At 31.9% G+C, this 21,163-nt stretch overlaps 3 protein-coding genes across 3 annotated transcripts; all 3 read left to right on the plus strand.

Moving 5' to 3' along the window:
* Positions 1 to 2,087: 2,087 nt before the first annotated feature.
* Positions 2,088 to 2,546, plus strand: LOC108471451 (leucine-rich repeat extensin-like protein 3). The gene has a single exon (XM_017773067.1). The coding sequence runs from the start codon at positions 2,088 to 2,090 to the stop codon at positions 2,544 to 2,546; it is 459 nt and encodes a 152-aa protein (XP_017628556.1).
* A 9,003-nt stretch (positions 2,547 to 11,549) lies between these two features.
* Positions 11,550 to 12,441, plus strand: LOC108472844 (histone H1-like). The gene is made up of 2 exons (XM_017774400.2): positions 11,550 to 11,696; positions 11,782 to 12,441. The coding sequence occupies exons 1-2, from the start codon at positions 11,628 to 11,630 to the stop codon at positions 12,265 to 12,267; spliced, it is 555 nt and encodes a 184-aa protein (XP_017629889.1). The 5' UTR covers positions 11,550 to 11,627; the 3' UTR covers positions 12,268 to 12,441.
* A 2,945-nt stretch (positions 12,442 to 15,386) lies between these two features.
* LOC108472437 (uncharacterized) lies at positions 15,387 to 16,285 on the plus strand. Its single transcript, XM_017773959.2, has one exon. The coding sequence runs from the start codon at positions 15,620 to 15,622 to the stop codon at positions 16,046 to 16,048; it is 429 nt and encodes a 142-aa protein (XP_017629448.1). The 5' UTR covers positions 15,387 to 15,619; the 3' UTR covers positions 16,049 to 16,285.
* Positions 16,286 to 21,163: the final 4,878 nt, after the last annotated feature.

Genomic DNA, 21,163 nt, shown 5'->3' on the forward strand with positions numbered 1-21,163 from the left:
CTTAGTTATCAACATTTTTTACTGAAACAGTTTTGGACAGCAACAGTAGTTCAAATTTAAAAATTCACCAAAAATTGTGGAAATCTAATTATAGGTTGAATAAAATATAAAATTAAAGCCTATTGAGTCTAATTTTACATAGAAGAAATGGTGTAAGCAAAATAATTTCATATTATGATATATTTTAATTTTTGTGAGACAATGTCAGAATGATTTCGGGTTCCCTTATTCTGATTTGGAAAAATCATTAAAAATTGTAAAAAAATAATTATGGGTTATAATTTGTATGATTAAAATAGTTAATGAGTCTATTTTTAAAAGAAACAAACGGAAACATCATCCGAATCCCGTATGAGAAGATAATTAATTTTTAGTGAAAAAAGGTCGAAACTGTTGGATTGCAAAATAGGGGAGACTTTAAAGAATAAAATTTACTTATTGGCTTGACCAAAAATTCTGAAAATTTTATAATAAAAATATATGTGAGTCTAGTTTTAGATAAAATTAATGGATCTTAATTTGGAGTTCTGTAGCTCAATATATAAATAATTTAGTGACTGTAACTCGAGTAAACAGCTTTGATATGAACATAAATAAATAGTGGAATTATGTGTAATTATTTTGTGAACTCCGGTAACATCCTGTAATCATGTTCCGACAATGGATTTGAGTTAGGAATTTTACAAATGATCTAAACGAAGAATTACTAAATAAAAAATTAAACCCTCTCCCTTTTCATCTTTAAATTAAAGAAGGAAAAAAAAAACAAAGAACATCTCTTAGAAACCCTCATTGCCGCCGCCTTGGTCAGACATTCACCGGTCACTCCAACAATCTTTTTCAGCACCAAATCAAAGTTGACTCCCCCATCTTTTTTTTTCCCCATGGTTTAGATCTCCAAGAACCGAAAGTAAAGCTTACGAAAACCCAAGGAAAGTCTCGTGATAGAAAATCTTGATTCACCACCATCCACCATCCACCATCCACCATCAGATCCACGCTGTTCTTCCATATATCATTTCCCTCTAATGTAGTAGCTTCCTCATCATTTCCCTGTTCTTCGTTAGACTATCAAGTGTTTAATTTTAATCGTAAAAAGCATGTTTAGCTTATGCGTTGATTTTTATGTAGATTACATAGAAAATATTAATTGACAAAGTAAAATTGAATGTGTCAAATAAAATAATATGTGAATATCATTATTGCATCCACGTGTCAGATTATTAACACGACAAATGCCAGCAGGAGAACTATTACAACAAAGGCTAATTTACCATATTTTGGTCAATATCTTACTATAGTGTGTATATATATTAGATTTGATTTGGTGTGGAATTTGTAATTAATGCAATAACATATATAATGGTAAGAACTATAACTAAAATGGGAAGTATTTTGAAAATTTAAAAATTAATTCAAAACTTAATGTTTTCATATATATTTTGCTTTTCTATATATATATATATATATATATATATATATATAACATATTTGTTTCAAATTATTTTAAACCGCTATTTATGTATTTTGCACTATTCCTAACATGATAGTTATTTAATTTTTATAGAAATAGTAGTTGAAATGTATTTAATATTATTTATATATGAGATGAGTTTAATTATTTATATTTTGTCTAACTCACAACTTAAATTATTCTGTTTTAACTTAATTTTGTATTTATTATTATTAGTTTCAAATTTTTATTATTTATTATATATTAGTTTTACACGTATATATTATAAATACTCAATTTTCATGCTATGTCATCCATTTATAGTTTGTTTCTGAAATTTAAATTATATATAAATTATTTTGATAAATGTGTGGTTGGAAGAAGTCCAGAGTGTTTTTTAAGCATTTTCTATTTTTTTGTTAACTTCAAAAAAAAAGAAAAAAAAAAAAAAGGGAGTGTTGATAAAGGTGCCAGTTAAGAGAGGATGCAGCAGTCACAACTCACAATACATATAACTTATAAGCACTCCTTTCCCTTTACCTTCCTCTCGGTGCTCGTCTTCTTCGTACACCATTATTAACCTTGCTTTCTAAGCTTCTCTTTTATAACAAAAAATTGTTCACCAGTTTCCAAAATGGCAATGTTTTATCGTATGCAAATGCTACTGCCTGCTTACGCTTTGCTTCTCATCTCATTCACTTTGGCCTCATCAACTACTATAACATCTTCATCCAAAGAAGAAATAAAATGCGATACTTGCACGCCTGTTCCCTCTCCACCGCCACCACCCCCCGTGGTAACTGAGTGCCCACCACCTCCTTCTCCGCCTTCTCCTCCTCCGCCATCACCTCCACCACCACCAAATCCGTCGCCGCCACCACCAGCATGCCCTTCATGTGCTTCACCTTGCTCCAGCTGCCGTCCACCACCGTGCTCTGGATGCCCTTCGCCACCCAAACAAGTGGTTCCTTACTTCATATATAGCTACAAGAACCCTCCACCTTCTGAGTCGGCCGCTACCAACGCCCACTCACTTTTAGTCTCCGCCACACTTGTAATCCTTTGGGGTACTCTCAGCTTATTCTCTAACTGAACTACGCATGGGGGAGGAAACATGCATCAAGATATGGTTCTATATTCAAATTGTAGTTTGTGTAGTAGACTAGTAATAATTTTTTCCATTTCTCATCTGTGTATCTAGGGTTTACCAAATTTGTCCAAGGGCATCGATCAACTAATCTGCTTAGTTGGTGATAATGTGCTAAAGCTAGAAATAAGGTTGGTTTCTTCAAATTAAGAAACGAATATATCGCTTGTGTTTTTTTTTGCTTTTTATCGCTGTAATCTTCAGCTAGCTAAATAATAATACACTATATATATATATATGGTGACTTTATTCTTTTCGTAGAAAAGTGAAAGGATCTATGTTTATAAATTTCCATGTCAACGTCAAAATATGCCATGCAACGTCCACTTTGCATATATTCCCTGGCTAGTGGGTAGTGCTAGTCTGAATTCAACAAATGGGCGAAAGCTTTTTGGGCAACTTTAATTTGAATGGCGATGGCCAGATTTACTTTGAAAAAGAAAGGGACTTGATCGCACTCTTCTTTTGATGATCCTTTTTGAGCTGGAAAGTTCCTAGCTTGCTATCTAAATTTGTTTTCGGAATGGCCGATGCTCACATTCATTCTGGCTGATTTCACGAATGGTAATTAATTAACCACAGATGCTTCTGCTTGCGCTTTTTCATAACACACATACTTTAGTTTTAGGGTTGGTTGATGCAAACATAAATAATACGTATATCACTTTCATCTAAACTTTACGAAGTTAACCCAACACCATAATTCTATTACCAAAGATTATTTTTTAAATTTTTTTGACTCAAACGCACTCCTAAAACGAAAAGTAATGAAATCCGTATCATGTTTTCTGTTAAAAAATATTCAAAAATTTTAAACCAACTTTTTATCATTTTCATGTATTCAATTCAACTGTTAAATTAATAAACTTATTTTATTGAAATTTTATATCATATGAAAAAGGTCTCAAACACGTTAAGTAAATATGGATCTACTTCCACGAAAAAGCTTCTTTTTTTGAAAAGAAAAACTCCTTGAAAAGCTTACTGGTTAAATTCTTTATCAGTGCCTCTACCATACAAAAAGTATAGATTTTGTCTTTCTACTTTAATTTAATCAATTTTAGTCAAATTGGTCAATTTTAGTCTTTATACTTTTCAAACTTTGAAGTTTTAGTCCTAACCCAAACAGTAGCTGTTAATTTTGTTTGTTTAAATTCAATTATTAGTCCCACACTATACATACAGTTGTAGATTTCATCCATATTTTTCAGTTGGATCATTCCAAGTTGCGAATTTTGAAAGTTCAATCCTGCCACAAATGATAGTCATTAATTCATTACCTGAAATTTTTAGTGAGTAATATGTGTAAATAACAAGTTGACATGGCATTACACATGTGATAACATGTTTGGCGCATCAAATTTTGGCAATAAAAAAACTTAATGATTTTAACAATTATCATTTCGTGATGATTGAAATTTTAAATTTTGAGAAGTAAAGGGACTAAAGATGACCAAATTAAAGTATAGGGACTAAATTCACAACTTTCGCAAAATATAGAGACTAATAGTACAATTTAACCAAAGCTTATTAGACTAAAATATTGTTTGAAAAGTGTAGTTAGTTTAAAAAAGGTGTAATATAGTATAATAGAATAATAAAGATTTATCTAAGAATTTGAAGAAAATATAAATCTATACATAAGGCCTTATTGGACACATGTTTAACATCAATTTTCTTTTTAACCATTCTAAGATGATGATAAATTTCAGTTTTAATCTCTCTATTTTATATTTTGATTTCACATAATATGATTTTATATTTTTACATTGAAGTTAGTTAGTCTAAATAGTTCATATCCTTAATTATTCTAATTAAAATGATGATATTAATTTTCATTAAATGCATATTTCTAACACACACAAAAGAAAATTTTGGCATGGTAAGTTGGAATTGATATTTTCAAGACAAAACGACTTTAGTATTTTAACCAGAATAATTAAGGGTGTCAACTATTTTAATTAATTAATGAGCTTATTACTATTGCTAATGATCAATAGAATACTCTATCTTCTATTGTGTGGTGAAATATTTGAAAGGGAAGAAATGAGTTTATTTTTCAGGGTTGCAGTAGATCCACAACAACTTTGCTCAACAAAAGCTTGACTTAGGTAGAACACTTTATTGAAATGCAGCTTAAATACAGGTATTCTATGCGAAGGGAATGGAGGTAAATTGGCTAAAAGGCGCCACCACAAGACTAGATAGAGATAAATTATGATAGAGTATCATTTGGAGACCTTCAAAATTCTGTTGCAGTAGAGCTTCTTCGAGATGTTAAGGATGGTTGGATCCTTGGGTACCGTTAATAAATTAGTGGCCTTTTTGTGACTAGAGAAGAACTATGGGCTATCCACTAAAACATGAACTATAGCTGCGTTTTTCAAAAAACGCCGCTAAATGCCACTAAAGCTCAACATAAAATGACGGCGTTGTGCTTAATTTTTTGCGGCGTTTTTCAAAAAGCGCCGCTAATGCTCAACCTATAGCGGCATTTTTTAAAAAGCATCGCTAATGCTCGATCTATAGTGGCATTTTTTATAAAAGCGCCGCTAATGCTCGATCTATAGCGGCGTTTCTTCTAAAAGCGTCGTTAATGCCACTAAAGCTCAACATAAAACGACAGCATTGTGCTTAATTTTTTTGTGACATTTTTTAAAAAACGCCGCTAATGCTCGATCTATAGCGGCACTTTTTGAAAAACGCCGCTAATGCTCGATTTGTAGCGACGTTTTTTTATCCAAACGCGGCTAAAAACGCCGCTAAAAATAGGTTTTACTGTAGTGGGTATAAAAGAATTTTGTGAGAAAATGAAAGTTCTTTGGCTATTCATTTCATAAAGAACACAAGTAGGGAGGGTCAGGGTCCCGGTGCTTCTTTTGGTGCGCAACATTACACAATTATAAAATAAGGAATGAGAGGTCCTACTATGCCCTTTCCTTAGAGAGGCTAATCACGCAATGGATTTCCTGATGCGGATGTCCACTATTGAAGAACTTATATTGCAAGAATTTGACCAGCCTTAGGATCGTGCACACTTTGTTAGGGGATAAATGGGAAGCTACTAGCTGTTGCCTTTGTCCTCTATAGTTTCCCAGTCTTTAAGGCCTAACTTTCTATCAAACTATGTCAAATTACTATATAAATACTAAATTCTAAATTTAAACATAGCAAAGGGATCAAATCCTAAATTTACCTATAATCTATGCAAGGGTTTTCCCCAAGACACGTATCCAACTCTATTTTAAGGGTGCCAATTATTTAGACTAATTAATAATATTTTGAAAGTATAAAGATTGTTAGTGTGGAGGGATAGAAATGAATTTATGAGAAATTAACGAAGACTTCAAGGTGTGTATCAATGTGATATTCCGTAATTTGATATGTAAAATTTAGGTAGGTGAAATCTATAGGAGAACTTATCGAGAATCAATTTGGTTGTCCCAAGTTAATTCGATGAGGTCGAGAGATAATCCTAACTAAATCGTCTAATTTGGTAAGATGGTGACCAAGAGGTAAAATTGAACCAATTAAAAGTTTAAGATTTTTAGATCCCTAATTCGAATACTAATTAGTAATATGGAAGTCAACCAACCACTTGTGTCCATTGAATTGTTAATCATGTAATTCTCACTGTTTTGTAATTTAGTCCTTTTTAGTGCTAGATAGTTAATTACATCGCGACGACGATTATCGACAGGTCATTCGAGGCGACACCTCGAAAGAGGTTTAATATGCAAGACCATAACTAGGCTATGACAACATATGAAGTCCGCCAGAACATCAAACATAGAATTATAAGATGTAAAAACATAGTTGGGTTGTGACAACATATGAAGTTCGCTAAGATAATGAACAAGGTGTTGGATTCGATGCCTTAAGTGTAATATTTTTGTCTAAGTACACTTGTAATTTTTTGAACAGATTGATTAATAAAACTATTCATGAATTACATTAATACTTTGTATATTTTTCTCACATGGTTTTGCACGTAAATCAAAATTGAAACAACTGTTTCTCACTGCTTGTCTATTGTTTAACTAATATTTAGCAATATTACGTGGTTGGATCGTAATATAGAAAGACAGCTTGTATCAGTAGACAAACGTAAACATGTCATTAGTTTAATCAAAAATGAGCAAACCGATTGAAAGACTAATATGTCGTCTATCAAGTCCAATTGGAGAGATGCTTTGTTTTGGGCATCGGAGCGAATGGCTCTCAGAAGATAGAGATATAGATATCACTGACTGGACTGACAATACATCGAATAGGACCCAAGATGAATAGATCCTGAATCCGTTTATGAATTTATTCATTCGTAACATTCATAGTGTGGCATACCTAAATCCTGAGTGGATGACAGATTATATATGCGTTACTCGTACACTTTGATTTATGTAAAATCCTAAGTTCAAATAGATAAGGAACCAAAAGCTAATGCATTGGGTGTATGACTTCTGTAGTATGTAGCGTCATTCACAATAGTAGAATTTATAGCCAGAGACATGGGTAAAACATATCCTCTTATTGACATTATATGGTTGATGAAAAGTGAACTTGGTCATTGGTCATTCGTCTTTATGATGAATGACTTGATTACTATTTGATATTAATTTACTTTTCATGTATGTAATGATTACCATGAGATAAAATATGATTATATTGGGATAGTGAATATTATCCCAAAGAGATCAATGATATCCTTTGATGGTAACATACTTATAATAAGGTCATTAAATGAGCACTGAGCAGTTGCTTTCCTAATGGTATGTTATTAGGGAGAGCTCAATCACGATACTATAGTGGAATAACTACGTGACTAAATGAGTTCATAATTAATAGGCAAAAAGCTAGTACTTAATTATAAATTATTTGAGCCCTAATTACATATGTTCAATTGGTCCCTCCACTAGCTCATTAAAACCAGAAATGAATTGCGAGTTTGAATAGAAATAAACAAAATGAATAGGAAAGAGAAATAGAAAACATTTAGGAAATGATTATTTTTTTTTTTTGAAATAGAAAAATGAAATCATTTGGAAATGAATGTAGGTTTCCAAAAATGGGAATGAAAATGATTCATTTGCAATTCTATCATTTTCATTTCCATTTGGATTACTTTAAAATGAATGGAAGAATAAGTTTATGTTTTTGAGCTATTTTGAAGCCCGAAAGTGAAAATAGACCATTCGATCACAGTAAACATGTTAAGTTATAAAATATTGAACATATTTTCTCAAAATTTTACTAGGGTAGAATCATTAAAATTTTACTAGGGGTAAAATATGGATTAGAAATTTGTTTCATATAGAATATTAAAGTTTAGTTTGGGAAATATAAAAATCAAATCGGGTTGAATCACATTATAGAGTAATAAGTCAAAAGGACCAGAAAGTACTCGTAATTGAACCCGATATAAGAGAGGCTCGAATCCTTATCATAATACATATTAACCCATCTCCCTTTCCTAGTTGAACTACGAAGTTATTTTTCTATTTGAAATAAACCTCTACAATTCAACAAGGTTCTACCTTCTCTCCCTATAAATAGATGGCACTAGTAGAGTTATTTATACAACTTTTAGAGATTGTTACTCTGCCAAAAAAAAAAAAGAGAATTTATTCTCAATTATTACATATATTTTTCCAAAATAACAATTCTACTGGTTTCGATTCAATTGGTTCAAGCCCACACTCGAAGCAGTTCGTGGTACGAGAATAGCAAAGAAGATCATTTGGTTTAAAGTAAGGAAAAACGAACGTTCGCTAAGCCGGAAACATAAGTATGAATTCAGTTAAGGTTTATTGCTATAAATATCACAAATCGAGTCGATTTTTAATATTTTAATTTTTCGCTATGAAAGAAAATCATATTTAAACTGGATTTTTTCCAACACCAGGAAGTTTGTCTGGGTATAAAAAGAAAAGTCATTGTATGACTCACGCAGCGAGTAGCATGACGGAATGGTCGTGGCGCGTCTAAGAGCACGGGTAAGCGGGATAATGAGGGGATCCACCAAATTTAACAATGAGTGGAGTTGATGAAACGTATTAATGCGGGTATGTGTGAAAGGAAGGAGAAATTCCTTTAACGTATTGGTAAAAATAATACCGCCATAAAGAGTCCACCTGAGTTTATGCAAAGTCAATTTTGGCTAAGCAAGTTTCGAAATGGATTATTGTAGTTGAAATTCCAATTGGTGATCGATAAAGAGGTAGCCAAACAAGTTGGTAGTCCGTCAATTGACCATATGGAAGAAGAAGTATGCACAAAGTTGATTGATTGATAAAGTCCATCAAGGTTTTACAGGGAAAAAATATGTCGATCAGGACTTCTCGATACAGGTTAGTCCACATGGGACTAACAGAGGTAGAGGTCTGCCAAAAACAACTTAAGGAAGAGATAGTCCACGGGGGAGATTATTTGATTTTGGGAGCATCGTGGTAGATTAGGCTGTAATGGGGAAGTCCTTTGGGATTATATGGTAAATATGAGTCCTCCAAGAAAGAGAGGTGCTTATCTTCCAATCATGCTCCATATTCAAAGACGCCAATAAGGGTATCGATAAATGGCTTCCCTTTTAATAAGGAATTCATACGCAGGATATGACATAAGAAATTCATGGTCAGGAATAAACCAGTAGATTAAAATCAAGTTTTGCGTTGAATGAGGAAAGTAAAGTAAGAAACCAGCAGTCATTATGAGTCATCTAATGGTCCGTTATTAGCAGACATGAATATGGGTATTCACATATATGGTTACTTTGTGCTGAGTCGAATTAGGAAGGCAAGTATGGAATTTAAGTTGAAGTCAGAATGGTTCAAGACACAAGAAAAAGGGGTGTCTGGGGAAGTATGTTAATACGTTAGTCGACACGACCGTTAACGGTTAGTTCAAAACGCTTAAAGGCATTAACGCCGCCACAAAAAACCTGTGGCATCTTCTAAGTCTCTCAGGGAGTTTCAACTTTGTGCTATAATTATTATTTACTTCTCAAATTAGGATTTTATTATGAGTACAACTATATAGAACCTCACTAAGTTCTTTTAGACTTACTTTTGAACTGCTCTTAGTGCAAGATTGAAGAATTATTTAGGGACCATAGAGAGGCAAAGCTAGATATCGCCAAGTCTACGCGAATGGCGCCATAGTAGTATCATGTATATAAAGGGCACCCTTAGAGACTACACCTCGGGGTATAAATGAGAATATATTGTTTGAAACTTTAAGATCCAAGTCATTATAATCATAAATAAACCAACCCAGTAGTATTTTAATGACTATATAATAAAGAAAGTAAATTGAAGTTTAAATGCTAAGAAAATGGATTACTTTATGTGCAAAAAAACTTGTGAGGTTTAAATTGTAATTAATTCAAATTAGGAAGTCTATTAAGTAAGCCTATTTAATTGTGACATTTGGCACCTGGACCCAACAATCGAGTCGGGTATAAAGTGTTACAAAAAAAATTCTGCAATAATTTTTTATTGAACAATCTAAAAATATAAAAGATAGTGGGAGAATAAAAAGAAACTTTATTTTTATGTTTCTAAGTGTGTCATAGAAATGAAAGTTTATTCTTATTTATAGGAGGTCTCATATCTCTTCATAGGGACATAATTACCCAAAATTGATAATTATATCTTAGCAATAAACATAATTATTTAAATAATTATATCTATTAAATAATTATGATTGTTTGTTAATAATCAAGTGACATAACTTTTAATTTTTTTTTGGTAATAATATTAAAAAAGAAATAAGATACAAAGTAAAAGCTTAGATCCCCAACGGAGGATCTATAAACAATCTTAAGCCTAATCTCCTAGTAGGAACAGACTTAGCCAAAGTATCAGCAATTAAGTTTTCTTTTCTGGGGATGCATTGAATTTTCCACTGCTCCATCTTCCTCAAGATGAGATGAATTTTTCGAACTAAGGCAGAATTTAAGCTCCCGAAAGAGTCATCCAGAATTAAATTAATAGCTTCAATGCTATCCGTTTGGATAAGGATTCTCTCAATGCGTCTATCCAAGATAAGATTCAGCCCATCAAGAATTCCCCAAAGCTTTACCTCCAAAATAATGCAATTTCCCAAATATTTAGCGAACCCTATCCACTCGCCATTATGATCTCTCACACATCCACCACTTGCAGCGAAGCCTTCATCAAATTTAACCGAACCATCAGTGTTCAAACTCACCCAATTGTTAGGTAAAGGCCAACTGTGAAGGTGACCTCGTGCTCTATGGAATGAGAACTTTAAAGTGGATGAATATTGTTTACCCAATTGTAGGAAATTTTAATAATTTCATCACTATAAATAATGACAACTTTTGATTAATAATTAAGTGACATAACTTTTGATTAATAATTAAGTGACATAACTTTTGATTAATTATAATTTTTATTTGTAATTACAGTAGAAAACTATATATATTTTGAAAATATTTCGACAATTAAATTATAGCAAAATAAAATATAAATACTAAATTCTAAATTTAAACATAACACAACAATCATAACCATAATTTTACTTGAAACTATTTATGCCTAACCTAATGACTTTTGAGTTGATTTAATAAAAGTTAGATATATTTAAAAAAGTAAAATTTTAATTAAATTAGTTGAAATAATTATATATGTACCCGAAACGAAGTAGGGACATAAAACTAGTAATATGATTATATGATTAAAAAATATGTATTTCTCATATCTTCACAAGTGTCAAAAGAATGCCTACATAATGGGAAAAGGGTAAAGATGTAGAGACACAGCTTTGACACTGACAAAGCCCATGAACCCACGAGGCCACGAATGCCTACATAATGGGAAAAGGGTAAAGATGTAGAGACACAGCGTAAGTTGTAACCGTCTAATCTAATGGCTTGGCTCCACACTCCGCAATGAAACATTCCCGCCTAATCCCAATTTTGAAATTGAAATCTATCTATTAATTTCCCATTACTATAACTACTGCGGCCTTTTTCTTCTCCAAAACTCTGAAACAAGGCGCTCAATAACAATGGCAAAAGCAAAGCCAGAAGTTGCTTCTACAAATGAGGATAAGGCTTCCCATCCTCCTTACCTTGAGGTCCCCTGTTTTCCTCTCCTTTATGCTCATTAACGTTTCAACTTTTTTTTTTCTTTGGTCTTGAATTTGGGTTTTGTAATTGCAGATGATTTGTGAAGCAATATCGACGCTGAAGGAACGGACAGGGTCAAGCCAGCCAGCGATAGCCAAGTTCATGGAGGAGAAGTACGGCAAAATGCTGCCTCCCAATTTCAAGAAGCTGCTATCGGTTCAGTTGAAGAAGTTGGTGAAATCGGAGAAGCTTGTTAAACTCAAGAACTCCTACAAGATTTCTTCGACTGAAAAACTGAAGCTGGCCGTCAAAGAGACCCAGGAAAGGAAAGGCAGTGCAAAAAACAAGTCCTCAAACCCCAAAGAACAGGCTGCAAAGAAAGTATCGGAGAAAAGCGTGAAGACCAAGAGGCTGAGTCAAGTTAAGACCCCAGAGGCTCTTAAGAAAGCAAAAAAGGATGTGAAGAAGGCGGTTTCGGGTTCAAAACTGAAGCGTTTGAGTCAGGTTAAGACCCCTGAGGGATTGAAGAGGAAGACCTCTAAGCAGCCAAAACAAGACATGGAAGTCAATGTTAGTTGACAGGTGAAGATGGTAGGGTTTCTTTTTTGGTTGTATGCATGTAGATATAGTTGTTTATTATGATGGAAATATTTATTGGCTTCTTGTTCTTGAAGATGTCAACTTCCGGACTTCCATATATCAACTTACTAGTTTTGATAATTATTGCAATGCAATTTGAATTTCGAAAGCAAAGATTGCTGCTGCTTTTTAGTGCTTGATCTTGGGGCATTGTTCGTTCCTACTACTACTACCATCGATCTCCCTAATTTGGCAACCCTGAATTTACCCTAGAAACAACAATACAGTTACTCATGTCATGCTCCAAGCATAACCAAATAGTGTTAAGAGTTGAAAGGGGTCTTTATTGATCCTTTTTGGGCCACAACATCTGGCTGTACCGTACCGTAGGAGAAATGAATTGACCTCTTTTTAATTCAATATGTTATGCATTCCCAACTCCCACCCATATCTGGAAACCTGGTTGCTTACTTTATGAACACAAATCTTCTATCTCTTTTTCCTATTTCTACTTGTGCCCCATTAATACTAATGTTTCTTGTGTAATATAAATCTTATGTCTACACATGTACAATTTTTTGCCGTCTGCCTCCCAATCAATGCCTCCTCTTCTTTTCTTACTGTTTTTTTATTATAATTCGGTTCTAAACTAATTAGTAATTACAAACATTTTATTTTAAAACTTAAAAGAAAAAAAAAACAAATCAAATCACTTTATTATATGAACCAAGGGAAGCTAACCAGACCGATGCCGTCCTTTTGCATTTTGTGCACAAAAATTGATTAGGAACAACCTATTTTATAAATTTGTGATAAAGAATATGTATCTCTAAAAACTTAACTAATATGTCACTTTATTCTTTATTTGAAATTTGTAAAATTAATTTCCAATACTCTTCAAAATTTATATCATATTTTAAATTTTAATTTTCAAAATAAAAACTATATTTTATTAATAATATTATTAATTAGTATTATATCTTTAATAAATTTATAAATATAATTTCATTTAATAAAATATGATTAATATATTTTATATACAAATTAATCATTTTATTGAAGTAATGTCTTAACTATTTTATTATTATTATTATTATTATTATTATTATTATTATTATTTTACTTAGTAATAAAACTAATTTTATTAAAAATTTAAAAAAAAGTGGTTGTAATAGAGAAGTAATTTAGTAAATAGTGTATTTCATATTTTATTATTATTGTTATAAATCATAAAATAAAATATAAATAATTAATTCTACAAATTAACTTTTTTTTTATAAATATTAAGAGTAATGATAGAGTAATACAGCGTGCTAAACAAAAGAGTTTTAACTATTATTCTATTTAAGTTTTACAATAAACTTTATTATTTAAAAGGACTGTTATAGGAAAAGACGCACAGAATGGAGATGATATCTAAAATGATAAGATAAATTCATAAAAGATATAAAAAAAAATAGTTGAGTAGCCTAAAAGAAAGTTAGCTTTATTTGAGAAAAAGGAAAGTTGTGTTGTTTTTCAATTAATACGAATGGTAGAAAAAGGAAGATAAAGATATATGGTTATTCCTTATCCACAAAAAGAAAAAAAAGATAAAAAAAAGTCCTTATGAACAAAATGTGATTCACACACTCTTCATTATTACAAAAGTCAAATGGCTGAAAGCCAGCTGGGTGGAATATTCTAATATTCGTGACGCAATGCTTCCTCACTTGTAAACTATTTACACTTGATTGGGCCACATTGTAAATGATTATCCAACCCCATCAGCCTTATTAAAATGAAAAAGGGAGGCTATACAACCTTTGTTGTTACACATTCCTTACTTTAATGTCACCTTAGTATTAATCACCACTTTCAATCCCATCCTATGCTTCCATTCTCCGTAACTTCTATATATTTATGATTTTGAATTCTACCAAAAAAAATACTCAATATTCTTATTTTACTAACACTTCAAATTTATTAACTACAATTAACACTTTTGTTTTGTTTGTTTGTTTAGATTTTGCCTATTATAGAGAGGTAGTTGTTATACACTTATAATAGAATGTTGTTATAGAGAGAAAATCGTTATAAACTCACCATAGATTTCATATTTTAAATTTTTATTAAATAAAAAAAAAGTGAGAATTATGTTAAAAATGAAAGGAAGTGGAAATCAAATCAACAAAATTAAAAGACGTAAACAAGTGCATGTATTATTGCTTTTATGTATATTTTATTTTACATTCTTTCATATGATTAATTATAAAATTCATAAATCTAATAAGTTTAATTAATCCATATGAATTATCAAATTAAAATAATTAGTTTATAATCAATTACTAAATTCAAGTAATCAATTTATAAATTTATGATGTTCCAAATTAGTAGTAAAATATTTAATTAGAGAACTTAATAGTTTCTTGAATTAGTGTCTTTAATTCCACATAATTTTTAGTTAATCAAATATGATTAATATATTTTTTCCTAGAAATTTAATCATTTTATTGGAATAATATTTTAATTAAAGTCATTTTATTTAATAAATGATAATTAATAGGCTTGCTTAAATGAATAACTATAATTTTACTTAAAATTTTAATTATATAGAAAGCTAATTTAATTATAGAGTTACTATAGACAATATGATTTTATTTATATAATTCTTAAATTATTCATAATTTATTAAATATTTAAATTAGAGGGTATTACACGTTTAAATGCATTCAAGACCATATTTTATAAATTGTTGAAATAAGTAAATACATTAAGTCATAAAAATAAAATATAAATATAAATATTCAGTATTATAATTTTTAGAAGATCATATCACTAAATGCAAATTTTGTTCTATTTAATGTCAAAATTATATGCTTATTAGTTTTTTTCTTTTTCTAATTAGATTGAAATTTTCTATTGTTGACTTATTTTTCTTTCTAATGTTGAAAAGGAGAGGAATGCCATGGATGAATTTCTTTTATTAAAAAAAAAAAAAAGATCAGACGACTAAAATATGTTTGGAGGTGGAAACGTGGAATGTACCACACACATTGAATATGGACAGCGACACCCGTGAGAAATGCCGCTACATATTTATGATGCCAACCCTCACTCCCATCTATATATCTATACATAGGTTCCTCATACTACAACTATTATTACCATCATTCATTTCTTTTCTTATTTTACCATATACTTTTGACATTGGAATTTACTATATAGTTTTCACCGTATATAATATGGTTTTAATATATATATCTTATCAAGCTTATACCAAATTTATCACTCACTTTCTTCAACCTTCCAACCACCTCTTTTCTCTTGGAAAAAAATAAGACCACCTTGAAGTAGGAATACTGAAATAGTGATGGAAGGTATTTCAGCGACCATGTACAAGAACTTGACAGGGTACTGGAGGAGGAGAGGCTACGTGAAGCTAAATGGTACGAGTGGAGCACGGCGGAGTCGGGTGGAGCTGGGCTCCTCACGGCGGAAGAGGTTCTGGAAGATCAGGATCAAGGCAAAGCTGAGAATAAGATCGCCGAAGAAGTGGTTGGTTTGGCTACGTGATGCGTACGTGAAAATGATGCTGCGGTTAGCCAACTCCAGGATGGTTAGCAGTGGGTATGGAGGTAGCATAGCGAATCAAGGAATCGCTGCCTTTGGGAAGCGTCCGGTTAAAGAGTATGACGAGAAGGTGATCGTTGAGATCTACAAATCATTGGTGATGGCTCAAGGTCAGTTGGTGCCTCGGGAACCAGGGAAGCTTTGCTCTGCCATCATCTGTCAACGCTGAAAATCAGATTAAGTAAAGGGTTTATTTTCAAGTATGTCAGATTATTTTTTGCCACAAAACTGTGGTGAAAATAGCAGTTATTAGTTCGTGAAATTACAGAACGCACATTTCCTAAAGAAAAGCAGATAAAATATGAAAATTCTTCCTTTAGTTTTAGTTTATTTTATTTTATTTTTTAATCTCTCCAAAAATGTTGTTATTAAGTAAGGCATATAAATTTGTTCAGTTTAGCAATAAGCTTTTAAAACCGCTTAAATGGTTTATGTGGGACCAAAAGAGGTTTTAATTAATAGATGTTAACATTTTCTGATTTAAACATAATAAATACATATTAGATGGCCAAAATATTATAATATCAAGTTAGGCTGCTTTTTCTTCCACACAAGAAATTGTTTGAATATGATGGCTATCAAATCAACATTCTTTCATATCACCTTAATCAAGATTCATAGAATGGGAAGATGAAGCTCAAATAAATGATGTTTTATAGACAAGGTAGGGAAACTTTTTAATGTTTCGACTGACTCAACCCCCAGCTAAAACACTATAATATTCAAGGTTGGAGAGGCCTTGCCGTTGATGATCATAATTCCTTTAGTTTTAGGTTTTATGAAACATATCATTTCTGATTTCACAATCTTTGGTTGCACCAAATATTATAGCATAAGAAGCTTTCTCTAAAGATCCGGTTACCATGGGTTTCTACGTACTACTTATTCTTCCATTTTAACTCCACCAATTAAGTTAATATTGATGACAGATAAGACATCATACCTATATTCCATTATATCCAAATCAGAACAACGTGGCATGGTTGAACTTAAGTCAAAAAAAGAAACTTTTTTTTTCCCATCATTCCAAAATATAAAACCATAAGGCATGGAGAAGTATATAAAAGAAGCCCATCTAACTTTATTAGTATATGTAGATAAAAATCATATGTTAATCTTCCCCTTAAACAAATCATATTTTTTATTCAAGTTCCGAATAATATGGCGTCATGGATGATGTGGTTGCCGCTGGCTGCTACTGTAAAAAGATGATGAAATCTATCCGCCCGCCCTCACATAAATGCGTAACAAAATGGAGGGTCCCCAAAACTCAGGTCTCATTCGTTAAATTTATAACTTACCTATCAATAATTTTTTGAGTTTTCATACTGGATCCATCTTTGTAGAACATCGAGATTCAAAAGGTTACCGTCGCATACATAGCGTTTAAAATATGAGAATTGATTGAAATATATTTTATTATACATAAACATCAAAACTTAAAATCTGTTCTCCTAAGTTTTTGTGTCTCGTTAGATAGAATTTCTTTTGCAAACGATGTTAATTAAGTGATGTGTTCAAAATGATTAATATTTAATGCATCATCAATTAATCATAACAAATAATTATTAAAAGATTTATAAATAAGGATAAATTTATTATAGTATAATTAAAAATTAATTATTTTTCATTTTTTAATACTAATGGCAAACTATTTTTTTAGCGTACGAATAGATATTCTTTGTTAAGAACCATAAACCCTAAATTATGTATTTAAAATCTCCAATCAGGGTACTATTGTTGATCGAATAGACTAACTGTTGCTACATCAGTCGAGGAGGGCTTCAAACAGCTCCAGATGGTGTTATATATTTCTGACCCATGCTTGCACATACACATAGGCCAACACTCATCCCCTAAATTCCCCTTCCCCAAACCCCTGGATACCAAAGATCCCCTCTCCTCATTTAGTATACGGTGACTTGTGTATTCAGTGTGTGCATTAGTCGCTATGTAGTCCCTCAGTTGTTGCAGTTTTAATAAAACTTGAGAGTTGTGTATGACTTGTATTTGAATTGCAGGCTGAACGAACACAGGAGGGAGGGATGATGATGTGTGCGACAGTGCTGGTTATTTTATGCTTCATCATGATAGTCCTATTGATCCTCAAAGAGTTATTGCTATGATCTAGGGAACACTACTGACAGCAGCTGAGCACCCTAGTTTCACATGATTCATCATGTATATATGATGTTCCCGAGTAAGATGGAGGCTGATGATAATAAATATAAACTGCGTTGTAAATAGTTTCGTACGTAATGGTAATGCACTGTTTTTTTTCCATAGAAAACTTATTTTTAACGTTGTAATGAGGCGAGTTTGTTTTAGTGTTAGTACAAATCTTCGATGAGGAAAATCTCGAACACACGAACGGAACTTGAACAGAAGAAGAAATAGGATAAGGCTCCAAGGCGTGTATCAAGCCACTATCTTTAAGCTTATATTCGCCCTCACCTATCTTCAGTGTGCAAATGAGTTCCAAGCAAATTAACCTCGAGGATACAATGAAGCCAATGACTATTTGCGTTTTGCATTGACGAGAATAGCTCACTACACACTGAGCAATTGTATGACAAGAAACGCAATTTCTATAAAGGATTTCTGCAGTAATACTTTATAGAATAATCTAATAATATTAGAATTTGATGGTATGATTTCCAAATGAAATCTCATTCCTATTTATAGGAATTTTCATGTCTCTTCTTAAAGACATCTTTCATCAATAGGTGTCTTTCGAATAATAATGTCTTTAAAATAAACACATAATTATTCATTTAATTATAACTATTCAAATAAAATTATTTAAATAGTTATAATTCTTTTCAAAAATCAAACAATATAATCTTTTGATTAATTACACCCATTCATTTATAGTTATTGGAACAATATAAATATTAAAAAGTTCCAACAATCTCCCCGTTTTCAAAATATTTTAGATTTTAATATTTTTGGAAATCAATTTGCATAAATGAAAGGTATCTTACGATTTAACCTTCACTTAGTGAAAACATGTTAAAGTTAATCGAAATTGCATGGTAGGCTAAGCTTTGAACCAACTATTTCATTTGATTAACCGAACACATCTCACACAATGATTTCAACATCGGTCAATGCATAGTATCTAGGAACACTATTATGGCCATGTGTCTGTGTCCTCTTTTCATGAGTGCTGTCGGAACCAAGCCCTTGAGCTCCTAGAAGCGGTCATACTTCTATTCACATAGGTAGATCCCATCAAGAGTGTTCCCGTAATTATAACACTCCAACATTTTTATGTTATGGGTCCATTAAGAGTACATTACTCTTCCTTCCCTTATCATTACAGGTACCTAGCACTTTAATCTTAGGATGGATTTATTTACAGTGCTAACAGTCACATATTAATGATGTACTTTGTCTCATTGAACTCAAGACTTGACGTTGTACCAAGCATTGAGTCGAGTTTCCATCATGGGTGACTCTAATTAATGGGCTTGAACCACATCCCTTTTGAGGTCCTTTTTACTATATCTCTAACATGACTTTTTGTCAAAGGATCCGCCAAATTTTCACTTGACCTCACATAATTAATAGTGATCACTCCATCAGAAATTAATTGTCGGACATAACTATGTCTTAATCCAATGTGTCTAGACTTTCCATTATATATTTGGTTATATGCCTTTGCTAGAGTAGCCTCACTATCACAACGGATAGAAATAGGTGAAATTGGCTTAGGCCATAAAGGTACATCATAAAGCAAATTTCTTAACCATTTTGCTTCTTTAGATGCAGTGGCTAATACAATAAATTCTGCTGCCATGGTGGAATCAATAATACATATTTGTTTCTTGGAACCCCAAAAAATGGCTCATCCACCAAGAATGAAAATCCATCCACTAGTAGATACATGATCTTCCAAACTTGTAATCCAACTAGCATCCGAATACCCTTCTAAAACTGGAGGATATCCATTATAACACAATCCATAGTTAATAGTTTTCTTTAAGTACCTAAGTACTCTATTCAAAGCTTACCAAAGGAAGCTACTTAGATTACTTGTGTACCTACTCAATTTCCCAACAGTATATGCAATATTTGGTCTTATACAAGTTATTATGTACATAAGACAACCAATTAGACTTGTATATTTCAATTGATCAATTTTTCTACCAGCATTAGATACTAATTTTATTTGAGGATCCATGGGTGTAGATGCAGGTATACAGTTGAAAAGATCAAACTTTTTAAGCACCTTTTCAATGTAATGTGATTGTGATAAAGCTATAGTGCTTTCATCTCGGGCTATTTTAATCCCAAGAATAACATCTGTTATACCCATATCCTTCATAGCAAAGTTGTTTGACAAGAATTTCTCTGTATTTTCTATTTGTTCCAAATTCGTGCCAAAAATAAGCATGTGTAACACCCCTAACCCGTATCCGCTGCCAGAACAGGGTTTCGGAGCATTACTACCATTTGCAGATCACAAAAAAAAAATTAAAATACTTACCGATTCAATGCATGATATAAAATAAATATATTACCATTCAATCAACAGTATGGCACTTGTATAAGCATCAAACAACAACATTGTTAGTATACTTGCACATATCTCATATAAATTCAACATTGATATATCTATTTTCTCGACATGTCGCACTTGAGTTTAATAATAGTCTCAATTACATAATTTCCTTGTATCAACATATCAAAGATAATCATATATGTACATGTCATGAAACATATCATGCTCTTACCGTTTCTTCACAAGCATATATCATTCATTTCATTATATCAATATTTTATGCTTCATCATTTCCATATATTTTATGTATATTTATTCGGTAATAGCTTATATCAATCTTAACATAAATTATATTCCATGTACTTATACTTATTTCGTTTATCCATTTTCATAATTATTTCATACAACGCTTTTGTACATATATTTCCATATGACCAGTTCTTGTAAACATTTCACACAACCATTTCATATAACCATTCATCATCGATACATTTTACGAATATCAATTGTTCAACAGATGTTATAGCGTCTCCCATCCACGGTCTTATTTATCTTTGACGTGATGCCATAGTGTCTTTCAACTATGGTCTTACTCATTTTCTGTCATGTTGCCATGGTATCTTTCAACCATGGTCTTATTCTTTTCATGTCACATTGCCATGGTATCTTTCAACCATGGTCTTACACATTTCATATCAGGTTGCCATGGTATCTTTCAACCATGTTCTTACACACAGGTTGCCGTGGTATCTTTCAACCATGGTCTTACACATTTCA

This window comes from Gossypium arboreum, chromosome 11, assembly GCF_025698485.1.
Source record: "Gossypium arboreum isolate Shixiya-1 chromosome 11, ASM2569848v2, whole genome shotgun sequence".
Taxonomy (NCBI): domain Eukaryota; kingdom Viridiplantae; phylum Streptophyta; class Magnoliopsida; order Malvales; family Malvaceae; genus Gossypium; species Gossypium arboreum.

Excerpts from the sequence above, each read along its gene's own strand:
- LOC108471451 (XM_017773067.1), top strand. The coding sequence starts at position 2,088 with ATGGCAATGTTTTATCGTATGCAAATGCTACTGCCTGCTTACGCTTTG.
- LOC108472844 (XM_017774400.2), top strand. The coding sequence starts at position 11,628 with ATGGCAAAAGCAAAGCCAGAAGTTGCTTCTACAAATGAGGATAAGGCT. Across the intron at positions 11,697-11,781 it reads CCCATCCTCCTTACCTTGAG|ATGATTTGTGAAGCAATATC; the intron begins GTCCCCTGTTTT and ends TTGTAATTGCAG.
- LOC108472437 (XM_017773959.2), top strand. The coding sequence starts at position 15,620 with ATGGAAGGTATTTCAGCGACCATGTACAAGAACTTGACAGGGTACTGG.